The sequence below is a fragment of the Tursiops truncatus genome, chromosome 18, assembly GCF_011762595.2.
Source record: "Tursiops truncatus isolate mTurTru1 chromosome 18, mTurTru1.mat.Y, whole genome shotgun sequence".
NCBI classification, from domain to species: domain Eukaryota; kingdom Metazoa; phylum Chordata; class Mammalia; order Artiodactyla; family Delphinidae; genus Tursiops; species Tursiops truncatus.
Genome location: NC_047051.1, coordinates 44,691,767 through 44,708,538, shown reverse-complemented (window position 1 = coordinate 44,708,538; position 16,772 = coordinate 44,691,767). Strand labels below are relative to the sequence as shown.

Sequence of the window (16,772 nt, the reverse complement as noted above, 5' to 3'; positions counted from 1 at the left end):
TATCTTGGGACAACCATAAATAACTCTAGATGTATGCATCACTTTTAAACTTTTTTTTTTTTGCAAGAAAACTATTTCGTCTAAATTTTACCTGGATTTAGAGAAACAGTTAAGTCTTCTCTCTTCATGTTTATTTGGGTATTGATATTAAATATGAAAAGAGAATGCTAACAAGAAAAAGGAAGTATTAAAACACAACTACCACTAAGGATGCCATACATCAGTGTATTGAAATATAAAACATATTTAGATCCATGAGTTTATAATAATACTAAATATAATACAATTCTCCCTTGGAGAATTCTAGGGAATTGATTCTTTTAAAGGACAAATAAGGGTTTAAATAAAGGATAAAGGGGTGGAGTCAAGCATTTTCCTGCCTTTCCCATACAGACTGTCCCTCAGGATAACACAATGATGCATGAGAGAAACTTTCTATTCATATAAATAAATGAGTATGGAATGAAATATTGCAAATAAATGAGTATGGAATGATATATTTCGAATCCATCAAATTGCACGTCCTAATGAAGTGATGAATCTGGGCTATGATTATCAGTGGTGGCTGGCATCATAAAATGCAACCAAGAAGACATTATGCACTTCCAGTGAAAGCATACACCACCATCTATGAAGTACTCTTGCCCCCAGATCAACTTGAATCAAGCATCCAGATGCACTTACGCCAGAAATTCAGAGGACAGAGGAACACCGAGACGAATTAGACCCATCAAGGAACTGTAAGCAGTTCATAGAGGTGGTGGCCACTTAGAACATACACAGTGCCTTAACTAGATAAAAAGTTGGCTTTAAACATTTGGCACGAACAGAGTGATGCCAATTGATGGCAATGCTGGCCAAATCAGAACTTACCATTTCTTCCTTGCTCTCCTCCCTCTATTCTACCTACTTGACTATAGAAAAGGAGGGACTTCTCTTTTAATTAAGATAATAGTATTTATTATTACAGAAGCCTGAGGTATAACTTCTGAGTCGAGACTGCCTTTTGCCGCTCAAAGTAACTGTAGGAGTTTATATTACCAAATAAGAATCTGGAAAGTTACTAGGCTGCCTGAATTTTCATACAGATATGGGAAAAATATAGTTCCCTATCAACACTGAATAAGTTTGAAGAGACAGTAGGAGAATAAAATGATGTTGTTTATGACTACACTCATGGGTCTTACCACTTTCCCATTTAGCAAAATTGAGTATTTCTTGAGTATCATCATCAAAACAAATAAAAAGAGCTATGTAAATATCCCTTGAAGCCTCAATTTAGAACTCTGAGTTAAGGAGTTTTGATGGTGGCTACCAGATATTCTACCAGATGCAAGTATGTTAGGTTTGTTTATGTCTTCCAGAAGTACTTTTTAACATTTTCCTAAACCCAGAATCCCAATCCTATTATTTATCCTTTCAGTTCACTTTTCCAGAATAAGAGAATATGGGTGTCACAATCAGTGTGTATGATTCTGGATTTCACTAACAGTATTTACTAGCTGATGATATATGCTCCATGAGGGAAAGGAGTTTTGTCAGTTTTGTTTACTTACGTGTAACCAGAGCCTAGAACACTGGCATATATTAAGTGCTTAGTAAATATTCTCTGAACGAATGAAGTCTGAGTTGTGTTAAAGCTCAGGAGTTTAGGTTTTATAAAGTGCTAGTCAACTTCAATTTCATAAGATAAAAGTTGTATTAAGATAAATTATTAGAATATCTTCTCCCCACTTCTATAACATACTCAATAAGGGAATTGCTAACTGATAAAGAGATGAAAATGAAGATAATTAAAGAGAGCAATATAAAGTAAAGCTAAATGAAATAACCCATTTAGAGAAATAAGTTGTGATTATTTAATCTTACTCTAAGAAAATATTTTAAGTTGATAAAATATAATGCATTTTGTGGTGGAGATGAGGCAGCAGACACAATACATTTTTTAATGTTTAATTAATCACGTGTGTAATACTGAATATTTTATATGTTTTATTTAATTTTTATTTAATTTATTTTTTTATTGAAGTACAGTTGATTTACAATGTTGTGTTAGCTTTGGTTGTACAGCAAAGTGATTCAGCTATATATGTATATAGGTATATATTCAGCTAGATATATGTATATATGTTCTTTTTCAGATTCTTTTTCCTTATAGGTTATTACAAAATATTGAGTATGGTTCCCTGTGCTATATAGTAGGTCCTTGTTGGTTATCTATTTTATATATAGTAGTGTGTATATGTTAATCCCAAACTCCTTTTTATTTTGGAATTTTAGAATTCATTGTTTTAAATTCCACCTTTGATTCTGAATTGTGGTAGAGACCAATACTTCTTGTTCTACCTAGAGGCAATAAATGCAGCTTTCCCTTTATTGTTATTCTGATACCATTAGTTTATTAGTATGACCTTTTTTTTTTTCAGTGAGAGTGTATTCCTCTTACATTTTCATTTATTATTGTGGCTAGTTTTATAAAGATGGAACACTGCAAAAGATTGTGTTTTATTGATTGGTGGAGTTATGATGCAGGACTGTAAAGCAGTGTGTTGAAGTATTAAATTAAATATTCTTCCTCTTTGTCCTACTTTAGGGCCATTTTGGAGGTTAAAGGGTCTCACACAAATGAAATGATAAATCCAGTTTACATAGTTTCCCTATAGACATTGAACTGCTTCTTTCTTATTATGTCTGAATAAAACTCATTATCTATTTTGTTTCAGTAATAATTATGAGATTCTCTCCTAAGCAATTCTTTACTGTCTCCATTATTCTCCATCTTATAGCATACTCTGGAAAGGCAAGCATATAAATATGATAAAAGAATTAAGCTGTTGAAATAAATTAATTTATTGTGCAACAATGTATTCAAATCTTACTTGCTCAATGGATTTTACTTTAATGAAATTCTTCAAAGAACAATACATCATGTTCCAAAGATTGAAATTATACATTAAGTGAAATGACTGAATATGTTGTGTCTCAGTTTATAGAAAGTTTCAATTAAATACTTAAGCTTCTAAAGCATAAAAATTTGCATAAATTAAAATATTTCTTTAAGTAAAAGTATTAAATATTGTCTGTATCCTTTGTTCTTAGACAAAAAATATAATTAAAGTAAAAATAAGCTAAAGCTAAAATAAATACTACAATTTCACCTATGTTTCCTAAGCCTTAAATTATGATTTAATATTATTTTACATTAAGATTTTAATCTAGCTTATTTTTGACTTAGTTTATTATGTGACCTTTAGAGTGTTATGAATGTATAAGTGAATAAGTGAATAATGCATGAATGAAAAGAATCATCAAGGAAAACTTTTACAGTTAAATAAAATTGACTAATGAAAAAATTGTTATACTTATGTGGAAAATAAATAAATAATTGTTCAATGGCACAATCATTGTTACTAGAGTTTTGTGCACTAAATATTTACATATTTTATGAGTTAAATATCTCAGGAAAAAATCAGTTTCTCATGCTTTCCATTAGTGCCACTGAGAAATCTATTATGACAGGAAACTCAGACTTGCAAAATGATTTTAGAGGGATTGATTTATTTCAAGATTGCACTTTACCTCTGTTTGGCTAAACACATGCCACTGAAAATATGATCACTTACATAATTATTCAGAGGAATATTAAAATGTATTGATGGATAAACATTGATTGAATGACTTTGGGAGAAAATAGAATGGCTAATTTAGAAAATTTTATTTATATAAAAATATAATAATGTTGTTTCCTAAATATATACCATGTGTTTCTGCATAATCCAAGCGTTAAGAATTAGATGTATTAGGAATTAGCTTTAAAGCTTATCAAACTTATGTACCTCTTTATCAGAATTTCGAGAAATCAAGGTTAGACTCTATATCATGTATATCTGGTCATGTATGCAGTTAACTATAGCATGGCTTATTAATACATTTATACAGACTAAAAAGGAGTTCTATACAGTTTTATAAATCCATACTCTATAATAAATGCACAGATATTCCAAAAATGATACAAACTCCAGCCTTTGAATGCTGCACAGAAGCCAAGATTATCCTTTGATTTGTGATTGCAAAGACTTGATGTGAACTTTATTGCCTTATTTTTAAATTAAAAATTGTGGGATATTTGTGCAATTGAATATATTAAAAAGTAAAAAAGGTAAACTATTAATACATGCGATAACCTGAATGAATCTAAAAAACATTTCGTTGTGTAAAAAAAACCAGACATAAAAAGTATGTACTATATGAGTCCATTTTTATGAAATTCTAGAACCAGCCAAACTACTCCCTGGTGATAGAATGCAGAAAGACGTTGCTTCTGGGGATAGAAGGAATAGACTGGGAAGGGGCATGAGAAATCTTTCTGGGGTTATGGAAACAGTCTAGATCTCGACAAAACTCATCAAACTGAACACATAATAAATGTACAGTTTGAAGCTGCTTCATAGTTTAAGGTAGGGGTGAATGTTAAGAAGAAAGATTTATAATCCCAGCTGCTTTTAAATTATAATTAGAAGATAGGAAGTAACTTTTGGCATCCAGATGTGGATTCTCCGCTCTTTTAAATCGTATATGTGTTTGTTTTTTAGAAATGTAGGTCATTTGTTTGCCATGTGAACTAAAGAACTTATACCATTTAGAAGCATAGCTTGTTTGATTTATTTATTGTGGAAAAAATAACTAATATTGTGTTCATTTTGCATGTTGAGACATAGAGTTTAAAAATACGTCTTGCAACTTTTGAGAGTAGAATTTAGTTGACATTTTTCTTTTTTCCTTTTGGTACAATATTGTTTGACCTGGCAAATTATTTGTTGTAAAGTTCCTTTTGGGACTATTTTTTTATTTTATGGTATATATATTGAGAAACAGTTTTATGTATGGATTTTGGAAGAGGGCTTGGCTATCTTGAGGGTTACTTTCATTTTATTTGTCATGATCCTCAAGAATAGAACCTCTGTTGAAGATGTTTATTGACAATGTGTAGGACTGAAAAATTAAAAGGGTATGAAACAAGTGGTGCTCAGTCTTGGATATACATTAAAATCGCCTGGAGAGCATTAAAAAATACTGGCTTCTGGGCCCCCCTTCAGACTCAGTGTATAAGGTTGCTGTGAGAAAGTACAACAAACTGGGTGGCTTAAAACAACAGAAATTTATACCCTCACATTTCTGGAGTCAAAAGCAAGATGTCAGCAGTACCATGCTCCCTCTGAAATTCTAGGTAGAATCCTTCCTTGCATCTCCATAGTTTCGCCTGGTGGCTGGCAATCCTTGGCAATCCTTGGCTTGCAGCTGCAGAGCTCAGATCTCTACCTCATCTTCACATGACATTTTTCCCTCTTCACAATTTTTCCATTTTTCACATTTTTCCAATATCTTCACAATGTCCTCTTGTGAAGACATCTGTCATGTTGGATGAAGAGCCCACCCTACTTTAATATTACCTCATTGTAACTAATTTCATCTGCAAAGACCCTATTTCCAAATGCTTACATTCATAGGTATTGGGGGTCAGGACTTCAATCATTTTGGAGGGACACAATTCAACTCATGACCTTCAGTAAGCCAGAATCTTGGGGAGTAAAGCCCAGGCATAGGCATGTTGAAGAACTTCCCAGGTGATTCTAATTCAAAGTAGAATTGCAACCCATCACAAGGCTTAAAGGAACTTTTGAGTTTGAAGACATATATGACCCTCTTTCTCTGTTAGTACAAAGCCTTGTGTGTCTTCCATATTACATTAGCCTTTGATATTTTGAAAACAGCCTCCTACAGGCCGATTCCATTTTAGAACTTTTTTCTTTTAAAAAGTCTGCTTTTTTTCATATTTGCATCTTTGCACTCTAATCAGGAATAATTTACTTATTATTTATTATGTATCATGTATCAGTTTATTTGTACACTTCCAAATATTTATGAATTATTGAAAAGACTGTTCTTCAAGGCCTGTGTGTGTTGATAGCTGAAGCTATAAACATCTTGTTGCTCGAAGAAAATATTAACAAATGAGTATCTTATTTCTTAATCAGTAACTCTATTTATAATAGCTCATTGGAGACAGTTATACAATACATTTGCACATTGGTCTCATAGGGAAGGTGCAAAACTTAAAGGGGAAGGTATGGAGTGGGACCTGAGTGTTAACATAGAACAGTATCAGGAAACATGATACCAGGTTTCCCTGGGATAAAACTAATACATATTTCATGAATTTTCCCTAATATATTTGTGTGGTTGCATTGGAGCTAGGAGTCTGAAAATTATTAGAATCAAAGAAAATTGTTCAAATGTTAAATAATAATAGATTTCTATGATGCCTTAAAATGTAACTAAGTATATCCAGAGCAGCCCCATAATGAAATAGGTGTTAACAATGCCTCCGGTATTATTATTATGATGTCATGGTGATAATCTGTGTGTTAAATGATCCTAGACACTTGCTGAAGCAATATAATTTATTTAAAGATTTTTTAAATTAATAATTGTCTAGAATTAAAACCTGCTTTGTTCTGTTAATTCTTTGTTGTCTAATGGTTCTAAACTGGATGTCTTTTTTGATCTCTCCTTTTACCCAAAGAAGGCATGACATTTACCATTACTACAGCGATGTTCACCTATAGAGCCATTTTCCTTTCTATTCTTTCCTTACTTTGACTTTTCTCAAGATAAAAGGTGTCGTTTAATCCAAATAAATGTTGATGAAAAAATGTGTTTGTCTTCACGTATCTATAGAATTAAGAAAAATCAACATTCCTTAAGCAAAGGTCCAATGTATTTACCTCTTTTCTCCCCCCTCCTCACCCCCCAACCATGGTGGTGTAGGAGCGTGTTCCCGACAGCCCCTCGCCTGCCCCCTCCCTGGAGGAGGGCCGAAGGCCTGGCAGCCACCCATCATCACACCGCAGCAGCAGCGTATCCAGCTCCCCAGCCCGGACTGAGAGCTCCTCGGACAGAATCCGTAGGTGTCGTACTTCCACTTGTCACCATTTTAAACTTTATTAGGTGCAGCTGGCTTTTTTAATCAAAATGCCCTCATTCCAAATAGATCTCAGATGTATCATGTTCTGACGCTCTGTAGCAATAGCCATCTCTCAAAATTATGTCTCCCAGTTTGCAATATCATGAGGTATGGTACTACATTAACAGGTTCTGATATAAACTCCCTCTCTTTGATGCCACACATAAAGATTTGAGCTATGAAACAGTTAGAGAAAGTAAGTAACCTTCTAGATTAGTTTCTGAGGTAAACACCTCCAACTCTCAAATACCTAGCGTCCAAGTATACTGTTTATGGTTTATTCCTCTTCGTTCCTTTAATCCCATCCCTGCCATTTTTTAAAATTCAGTAATTTTTGAACTTCATCCTTGTATTGACAAAGACATCCACAAAGAGGAATAAAAGAAATAGAATTCAAAATAACTGATTTTTAAAACATTTTGTAGTCATTCAGAAGATCAATAGATTGAAGAGTGTGAAATTGGTTAAATTTTAGGATTTGAATTAGTAACAGTCAATAATGCATATTATCATCACATGTTATTATTATTAAATTCTAAAAAGTAAGGTTATATTTTATTTCATGATCACATTTTCAGATATTTAATCCTGGTCCTTATGGCCAAGAAAATTAAGAGTAAAGTTAATACACCATTCAATTAACTGGTTATTTTTTGTATGTACAATAATCTAATATTATTTACCAATAAAATGAGCATATTAACAGACTACCTTGGTTGCTAAAACCAATACTTACTGTATTGTTTACAGACTTTAGTTATTATTTTAGGAAATCATGCTTATAGCATAAACTTCATTTAATTACACAAAATTTATTGAAGTTATTTGGTTGTTGAGAATATCTTCATAATAGAAAAAAGCATTTCTTAGAAAGTGTCTTTATAAGCTATAAAGGAAAGTTTGCATATCCTCAATATAGATACTGTGGAGGCGGATAACATAAATATTGGTCAAATTGTATGTAATAAAATTATTTTTAAAATAGTCAATCATTGACAATTACATAGAATTCAATGTAATTCTAAATATGTATACTTTATTTAGCCTGTTTATATTTCCCTAAGTTTGTAAGAGATGATTATTACTGTTTATTAATAAAAATGGATATAGCACTTGATAATCATTGCCAAATCAATTATATTTCTGGGGCTGGTAAACCTCAGTTAACACTACTTCAAAGCATTTTTCAAATAAAATATTTTCGATATGCCTTTGTGCCATGCTGTCGTTAGAATCAGAAATTTAATAATGAATATTTGGTTTCATGTCTAATGCTTTTTAAGGTATCATTGGAAAGGAGCTGTCCTAGAAAAGAAAATTATATTTTTTTCATAATAATCAGAAATACAGACAAATAGGGAAAGATTTGAGAGTTTTGATATACAGTCTTTGTTTTACTAATCATATTTTAAAATTCTTGATAGAAACAAAGTAATTACTTTTGCATGCATGGACTACCATAATTGTCCAAATGGAAATATTGACACATGTACACACACGTGTACACATATATGCATATACACACATACATGTGCAAATGTATGCATATTTATTTTTAACTTTAGACTAACATAAAAAATTCAAAAATAATTAAAAATTCTTAAATATTTACCATCCAGTTTCACTCAATCAGTTGATCTTTCTGAAAGATATACCTGATAAAAGCCTAATGCCACCTTATTGTCCTTATCACAGACACTGTGCTTCTTTACCTCAAATACTCCATTGTTTATTTTGTACAAACAAGGAATTTCCCTTACATAACCACAGAATAGTGGTTAAAATCAGGAAATTAAGACTATTATCATACTATTCTATAAGCTGCACACCTTATTCAAATTTCACCAGCTTTCCCACTATTATTTTTTCCTTTTTTTCCTGACTAATATTTTTAATAATAAGAGATTTTTCTTTCCTGGTCCAAAATCCAATCCTGGATCACATGTTGAAATTACTTGTCATGTGCCCTTAATCCTTTTAAATCTGAAATGGTTCCTTAATCTTTTTTATCTTTCAGTACCTTGACATTTTTGGAGAATGCATACCATTTATTTTATAGAATGTCCCTCAGGTTGGAAATTTTTGATGTTTTCTCATAATTTGACTTAAGTTATGTATTTTTGGCAGGAATGACACAGGCATGATAGTGTGTCCTTCTCAGTGCATGATTTCAGAAGATATATGATATTTTGCCAATACTTGTGATAACCATCACTTGGCTGAGTTAGTGACTGACTTCTAGATTTCTCTCTTGTAAAGTTCCTTTTTAAGTTGTTTTTAACCTTTGTAGATAATAAGTATCTTGTGAGGAGATATCTTAACATTATGTAAATGTTCTATTCTTCATCAAACTTTCACTTCACTACTTTCACAATTGTTCATTGAAGATTCTTCCCTGAAACAATTATTACTACGGTGATTTCCAAATGGTAATTCCTAACATAGTCTTATATATTATTTTATACACATTTTAAAACTATACTTTTTGCAGTGAAAGTAAGGTTTTATGGAATGATTTTTCTTCAAAAGTTTTGCACAAAACCAAGATTTTCATGGGTAATTTATTAAGAAATTTATTGACTGGATTGTGATCATAAGGGTATTTGATCATCTGCTTTATCATTTTAGTAGTGACAGGTTACTCTTAATAGTTCAAGAAAGAAATTATTGTTTCTAATCATTCAACCATTTAATAGGTATTAATTGGGCTCTTTTATTTTTAAATTTGAGTTCAAATCCCAATTTTTAAAGAAGTACTTTGATATCTGTGAAACTTCGTGTTTTATTGACTAGAATAGGACTCTTGAAACAGCTATGTCAGTGCCTTAACTTGTTGAAAACACTATTTGCCCTCTCATGCCACTAGAATTTTTTTTAAATTATGTTTTAACTTTATAGTATTAAAGAGTGTTCTAACGTTAAGGTTGCAGTTTTTGCAGAGTTAAGGAAGGTTATATGCTAAGGAGAGAATGTGATACACTAGATAAAGCTTGAATATTTCATTTGTAATGGTTATAGGGGTATGGCCATTCAAAAGTATTCCAGACATGAGAAAATATACATATTTTATGTGAAATAAAAATAAGATAAAGCAGTTTCATTTTCAATATATTTCTGCTTGTTCTCAAAAATTATCATAGTTATCAGTTCTCACAGTGTTCAACTTAGAGATAGATTATAATTTTAAAGTTACACCATGGTATTATATTTATTTCTGAGTCCAAAAGAATTTAAATAAGTTATTTGAATATTGTATATTATGGTGTTTTAGTCTTTATTATTTTGTTTCTGACTTGACAGCTGTCCATCAGAATGGTTTGTCCATGAACCAGATGCTGATGGGTTTATCACCAAACGTACTCCCTGGGCCCAAAGAGGGAGATTTGGCTGGTCATGACATGGGACATGAGTCAAAAAGGATGCATATTGAAAAAGGTAATATATGATTATAAGGTCTTGTTTCTCCTGCTCAACATATGAACTAGGTTTTAATCATAGAACAACGTATATTTCTAGATTATATTAGAAGATGGCATATAAACATTTAAAAAACCTATAATATTAAGTAAAATGCCTATTCAACAAAAAAGAAATATGAATGAGACATATTTATCTTAAACAACAGGTAAATGTTCATTTATTTTCCAGTACGTTTAAAAAAAGAGAATTGTTTGTTTTAATTGTTATCTCTGAGTTCCTCAAGGACTATAGTTGTTCTTTCTCTGTGCTTTTAGGGTCAATTGTCATTTTACTTAGCATAATAGAGCAAGGACAATATACAAAGGATTATTATGATTATTTTTTGGATTAAAAGACACATGGTCATTTGATCAACCAAGAAATATAGTGAATCTTATCAACCAATGTACTAGTAGTTGTTTCTAAAGTGTATGCAACAAATAACAAAGCCAAGATTGTGCAAAGCTGTGAGAGTTTCCTATTTATATTTTATTTGTACCAGCCTAACTCATTTTCACAGGCAAAAATTTGTCTTTTCATGCCTTATTTCATGAAATACTTTCATGGAGAATTGAAATATTATTTTACATGCATGTTGGAAATTTATGCTATTGGATGCAAATTAATGTTTTCAAATGGTAAATTTAAATTGGGACCACTGCAGCCCTGCCATATCTTTTTCATCTTAATTTAATATTTTCAAATTTTATTAATAATATAGACTGGATACTTTGACTGTCTTTTTTGACATGAATATCAAGTAATCAACGTTATGAAAAGGATTGTTTCTTTGGAAAACATAATTATACAAAAGGTACAATTCATTGGCTGTCAAAAAGGAAGATAAGTAAAATTGGCTATTTAGATAATCAGAATGACATGATTGGAGAAAGACTGAGTTTAGGTGGACCAACCATTTTTCCTCGAAAATGACTATTCACAAAAAGTAAAAATGCTTACATAAACATTTTTCTGTTCAACATGAAAACAGCTCTGCTGAGTCCTTAGGAAGAAAGAACACTGCATTTCTATAAATTAAATTATCGGCATTATGCAATTAATAAGAAAATGGTAATCTTTTCTAGGTGCTAACATGTCAAAATCTAGGCATATTTGAGAGCAGCATTAAGGTAACTTCCTAATTATTTATTTTAAAATTCGCTTTCAAATATTATCACAAAGCTGGGTGGAACATATACAAGTGCATCAGTGAACAAGATTGCCTCTAAATGTCTAATTCTAATTTTCTGTGAGTTCTTCTTCAAAAATGAAGAAAAATATATAATGCCTATGTATCTTTTGACATATACCTTTTATATTTAATCAAAAACAAATTTGAGGAAATATTATGGAAATTTTTATAGTAATAAAATATAAAACTGCATAGATGATTTAAGTTTTAAGTAAGAATATTGAAATATAAAAATTCATTATTTGGGTTAAGTAGCCATTCTCCACTAGGGTTCTATGAAAGAATGAAGCCCTATAGAAAATGATTTTAGTGATTCATTTCTCAGTTTTCCCATAGATGCTACATAGCTAGTTTCACTTGAAATGCATAAGAGAGAAGTTTTATGATATACAGTGGTTGTCAGGATATTAGGGTTTAGTTCTCTTGCAGAACCTTGGTGAAAAAAGGTTGGGAGTGAAATATAAAAGCCTGGAGGTGGTAGTGAAGAGACCACCAAAGAAATGACCAATAATATGATTGGAATAATGAATCTCACTGGAATTTTTGGTGGGAGCTTTCTACACTCTCATGTTTCAAGTTGAGTTGACTATAATTTTTGTAACTTTCTTTATCCGTGAGTCTTCAGTTCTGTCTGCCTATCTGCCCATCATCTGTCTATATACCCATCATCTATTTGTTACTACTATTTTAACTTTGCCATCATAGAGCCTTTCCTGAGATACCATACTAGGTTGATATAGGGATCCCACTGCTGGTGTTCCTGTGTGCCTGCCCTCCAAATCTTCATAACAACATTTTCCTTGTTATTTGGAAGTTATTTTTTCATTGGTCTGCTTCCAGTACTAGACTGTATACGCCTTGGAGTCATGTGTGTATTACATTTGCTTTAAACAGACTAGACAATCTATGAATGCATATTGATCTGTGCTAAATTACTAGAAGATTCTAAGAGATGGTGAAAGTTAAAATAACTGCGATGATGAAAGGCAAAAGGTGGAATTTCATAACCTTTAGAACATACATTTATATGAAACAGTAGAATGTTCTGGCCAGGAATATACACAAAAACTTTCTATATCACTAATGGTACTTCTTATCACATCTTAAGTTTTTTAAATGGTTTTGCTGTCAGAATAAAGACCTTGATCATATCCCAACAGTTTTTCAATATTTTAATGTATATTTTATAAAGGAAAGTAAGTTTTTAATATTCTCCCTAGAAATGTGAAACTACCTTTAAACTCATAATTTCAAATGTAGTTATGGAATCGTGGACATTGTAATAGATTTTGATACTCTTACAGTAAGAATTTTATTATATGATGCTCATCTCTTTTATGTACTCTCTTTTATGTATTTTTCAGCATACTGAATTAATAGTAAATATTCATAGGCTTTCTAGATTGATAGGGTCTACTAAATTAAAAATTGTTTTCTTTCATGACTACATTTATCATGTGCTGCATACTTGCCCTGTAAATTTCTTACTACACATATCTGTATTAAAACAAGTGACTTCATTTAGAGACATTTGTAGAGAAATTAATTACATGTTTGTGTCATTTTAGGCTTGAACTTCTTAAATGTAATTTGCTGCCGACCACTTTAAATCATTCAAAAGATAACAATTCTTAAGAAAACATTGATGGGCTTCCCTGGTGGCACAGCGGTTGAGAGTCCGCCTGCCGATGCAGGGGACAGGGGTTCGTACCCCGGTCCGGGAAGATCCCACATGCCGCGGAGCGGCTGGGCCCGTGAGCCATGGCCGCTGAGCCTGCGCGTCCGGAGCCTGTGCTCCGCAACGGGAGAGGCCACAGCAGTGAGAGGCCCGCGTACCGCAAAAAAAAAAAAAAAAAAAAAAAAAAAGAGATACCAAAATTAGTTTGTATGCTGAGAATCACTGTGGTCTAAAATCTTAATCACCAGTAACTTTTAAGCATTTTAAAATCTTCTTAATATTAAAAAGCTATTGACTTTATTAGAATATTTACGTCACTATTAGTTGAAGGACCAGTGGCTTTACAGGTGTTAGAACTCAGAAGTACTAAGTGCTGAGTAAATTTGCTACTTAGTTTTTAAAATAAAAACACTCTAATGGGTTTTTGAACCCAGGAAGAGTTTAATTAAAGTACATTCAAAATATAAATATGAAAAACAAGTTAGTGTATCAAGAAGTAATAGACATATAATATTGTTTCAAGCATCCCAAGTGTAAGGAGAAATGATTTTAATAGTATGAACTTTGACTAAAATTAGGAGTTTGTCAAGGATATGTGCTGAGGAAATCTATGATACAGCTCATAGCCTCAAAACCAATTTTATGTCTTTTAACTTTTCCAAACATACTGCAAGTTCTCTAGAGCTTTCTGGATTTTAAAAACATTGCTGATTTTTACCCTCAGTCTAAATTTAGTGGAATAGGCAGTACTAATTGACATTTTCTTTTTTTTTAATTGAAGTATAGTTGATTTACAATGTTGTGTTAGTTTCTGGTGTACAGCAAAAGTGATTCAGCTTTATATATATGAAACAATGAAAGAATTACATATGTATATGTATGTATATATATAATATATTATTTCTCAGATTCTTTTCCAATATAGGGTTATTATACGATATTGAGTATAGTTTCCTGTCCTATACAGTAGGACCCTTTTGTTTATCTATTTTATATAAAGAAGTGTGTAAATGTTAATCCCAAACTCCTAATTTATCCCTCCCCCTACCCTTTCCCCTTTGGTAACCATGAGTTTTTTTCTATGCCTGTGAGTCTGTTTCTGTTTTGTAAATAAGCTCATTTGTATCTTTTTTTTTTTTTAGATTCCACATATAAGAGATATCACATGATATTTGTCTTTCTGTCTTACTTCACTTAGTATGATAATCTCTAGGTCCATCCATGTTGCTGTAAATGGCATTATTTTATTCTTCTTTATGGCTGAGCAATATTCCATTGTATATATGTACCACATCTTCTTTATCCATTTATCTGTCAATGGACACTTAGGTTGCTTCCATGACTTGGGTATTCTATGAACATTGGGGTGCATGTACATTTTAATTAGAGTTTTCTCTGAATATATGCCCGGCATTTAAATTATATAAATAGGCTCCCTGTTTCTTTATGCTGCACTTCTCTCTTTATCCCCACAAAATCTGTCTCTTGGTGCTAATTTACAGTGTTACTTCTCTTATGCATAATTTTTTCCCTGTTTTTTCTAAAATTGCTTTAATTGCTGCTATTTCCAACACATTTTTGAGCATGTTTTATACCTTGCACGTAGTTTCACATGCACATTTTTGTTATTATGGAATTTATCTAATTTTTTGCTAACCAAAAATCAAATGTATGCTACAGATATGATACTGTATGCTACAGTATCAGCTTTTTTCCAATTATAGAAAATGTGCGCATTTATAATTGGAGCTAAGTACTGGATACCTAATTTATGTTAGTGTATTTCAGTCTTGGACTAAATAAACCAAAATGATATAATCAAAATTTACTGAATGTCAGATATGTGAAATAAACCATATGAAATACAAAACTTCCCTTCTTCTTTTGCTGCTACAGTTGCACAGAATTTTTCTTCATATATATTCTAATTTTCCCTATGGTTGAGGCTTTTCCCTTTATTTGTTTTCATAAAAAATATGACAACTTTCATTGGTGACTCCTGACATTTTATTTTTTATTTTTCATTTTTTCTAATTATATATATTTTTATTGAAGTATAGTTGATGTACAATATTATGTTACAGCTGTACAATATAGTGATTCACAATTTTAAGTTATACTCCATTTATAGTTATTATAAAATATTGGCTATATTCCCTGTGTTGTACAATATATCCTTGTAGATTATTCCATATATAATAGTTTGTATCTCTTGCCATTTTAGAAGCAGCAATAATTTAAGATGAGGCAGGAAATACAGGGGATTTGCTTCAGGCCATGAAACATTTCTTTTGTCACATATTCTTCCTTGGCAGTGCCCAATATTTCCAATGGTTAACAGACTTGTATGGAAGGTTCTCATTTTGGTATTCTGAATTTGAGGACAAAGCACTAAAGGCAATAAAGTAGTTAGCAAACTGGCCATATTGGGATACCCTCTTATTAATGCTTTATTCTTAGCATCCAACCTTGTGGACCACTTTCCTACAAAACATCTTTCTTAAATGACTGCCATCACTTTTTTCCTATTTGTGGAAATAATTTTTTTGAAATATATTTCCTTTTGCACATTTCTCGTTGTTTAAAAATTCTACTTTTAGGATTGTCTTCAAAAATGACTTCCTTTTTTCAATTCTAGATTAACATTACACAAATTAATTTATAGTAAATATCATACACACATATATCAAAAATCTGAACCTGTTAGTATCTCATGTGACTATATAGATGTACACAGAGTGAAAAACGCTTTTCTTTAGAAATTTCTATATTTTGGTAATGTTAGCACACTATATGTGAGCCACTTATAAAATGAACTACCTCAATGTTACCTAAAGTTTACATTTTCCAGGAATTTATTATTATGTAATTAATATGAACATTACTAAAAGAAATAGGGCCATTTATTGATGCCGAAGATGTCAGTTGCTTCTCCAGGACATCCATAACTTTAGGTTTTAAAAACTTTTTTGGACACTTAGAAAGTTGAATCATGTTACCACTGCTGATAATTTTCATGAACTAAATGCTATTAGCGAGTATTTAGTTTTGGATACATTATAAATAATAATATACATTTATAATAATTTTACTTACTGTAATAGTTTTACTTTTACTTAGTCAGATGAAATGTCTTTTCCCCATGGAAAAAACAGAATAGACTATTAGTTATTCCACTTATTCAGCTTTATTTTTTTGAGCTTTTTTGATAGGCACAGAATGACTCACTTCCTCACTGTTTAAGAAATATTTTTATGTAGTCATGCCAATAGCTAATATTTTTATAGCATTAAAAGTGAGGTAGGAGTAAATTACTAGTAGATTAACATATTAGCTCCACATACAAATTTGCTTCATGTAATGATTTATTTATGAATTATTATAAATTATTTTATTCCCTTCATTTAAGATGTTTATTG

At 31.4% G+C, this 16,772-nt stretch overlaps 1 protein-coding gene across 3 annotated transcripts in view; it reads left to right on the top strand.

Moving 5' to 3' along the window:
• Positions 1-16,772, top strand: part of DACH1 (dachshund family transcription factor 1) — a 417,765-nt gene that overhangs the window by 290,601 nt on the left and 110,392 nt on the right. For all 3 annotated transcript variants that reach the window (XM_073795289.1, XM_033843676.2, XM_073795288.1), the window contains exons 5-6: positions 6,829-6,964; positions 10,325-10,459. In XM_073795289.1, coding sequence (XP_073651390.1) covers positions 6,829-6,964; positions 10,325-10,459 — 271 coding nt within the window. The remainder of the gene's footprint in view (positions 1-6,828; positions 6,965-10,324; positions 10,460-16,772) is intronic.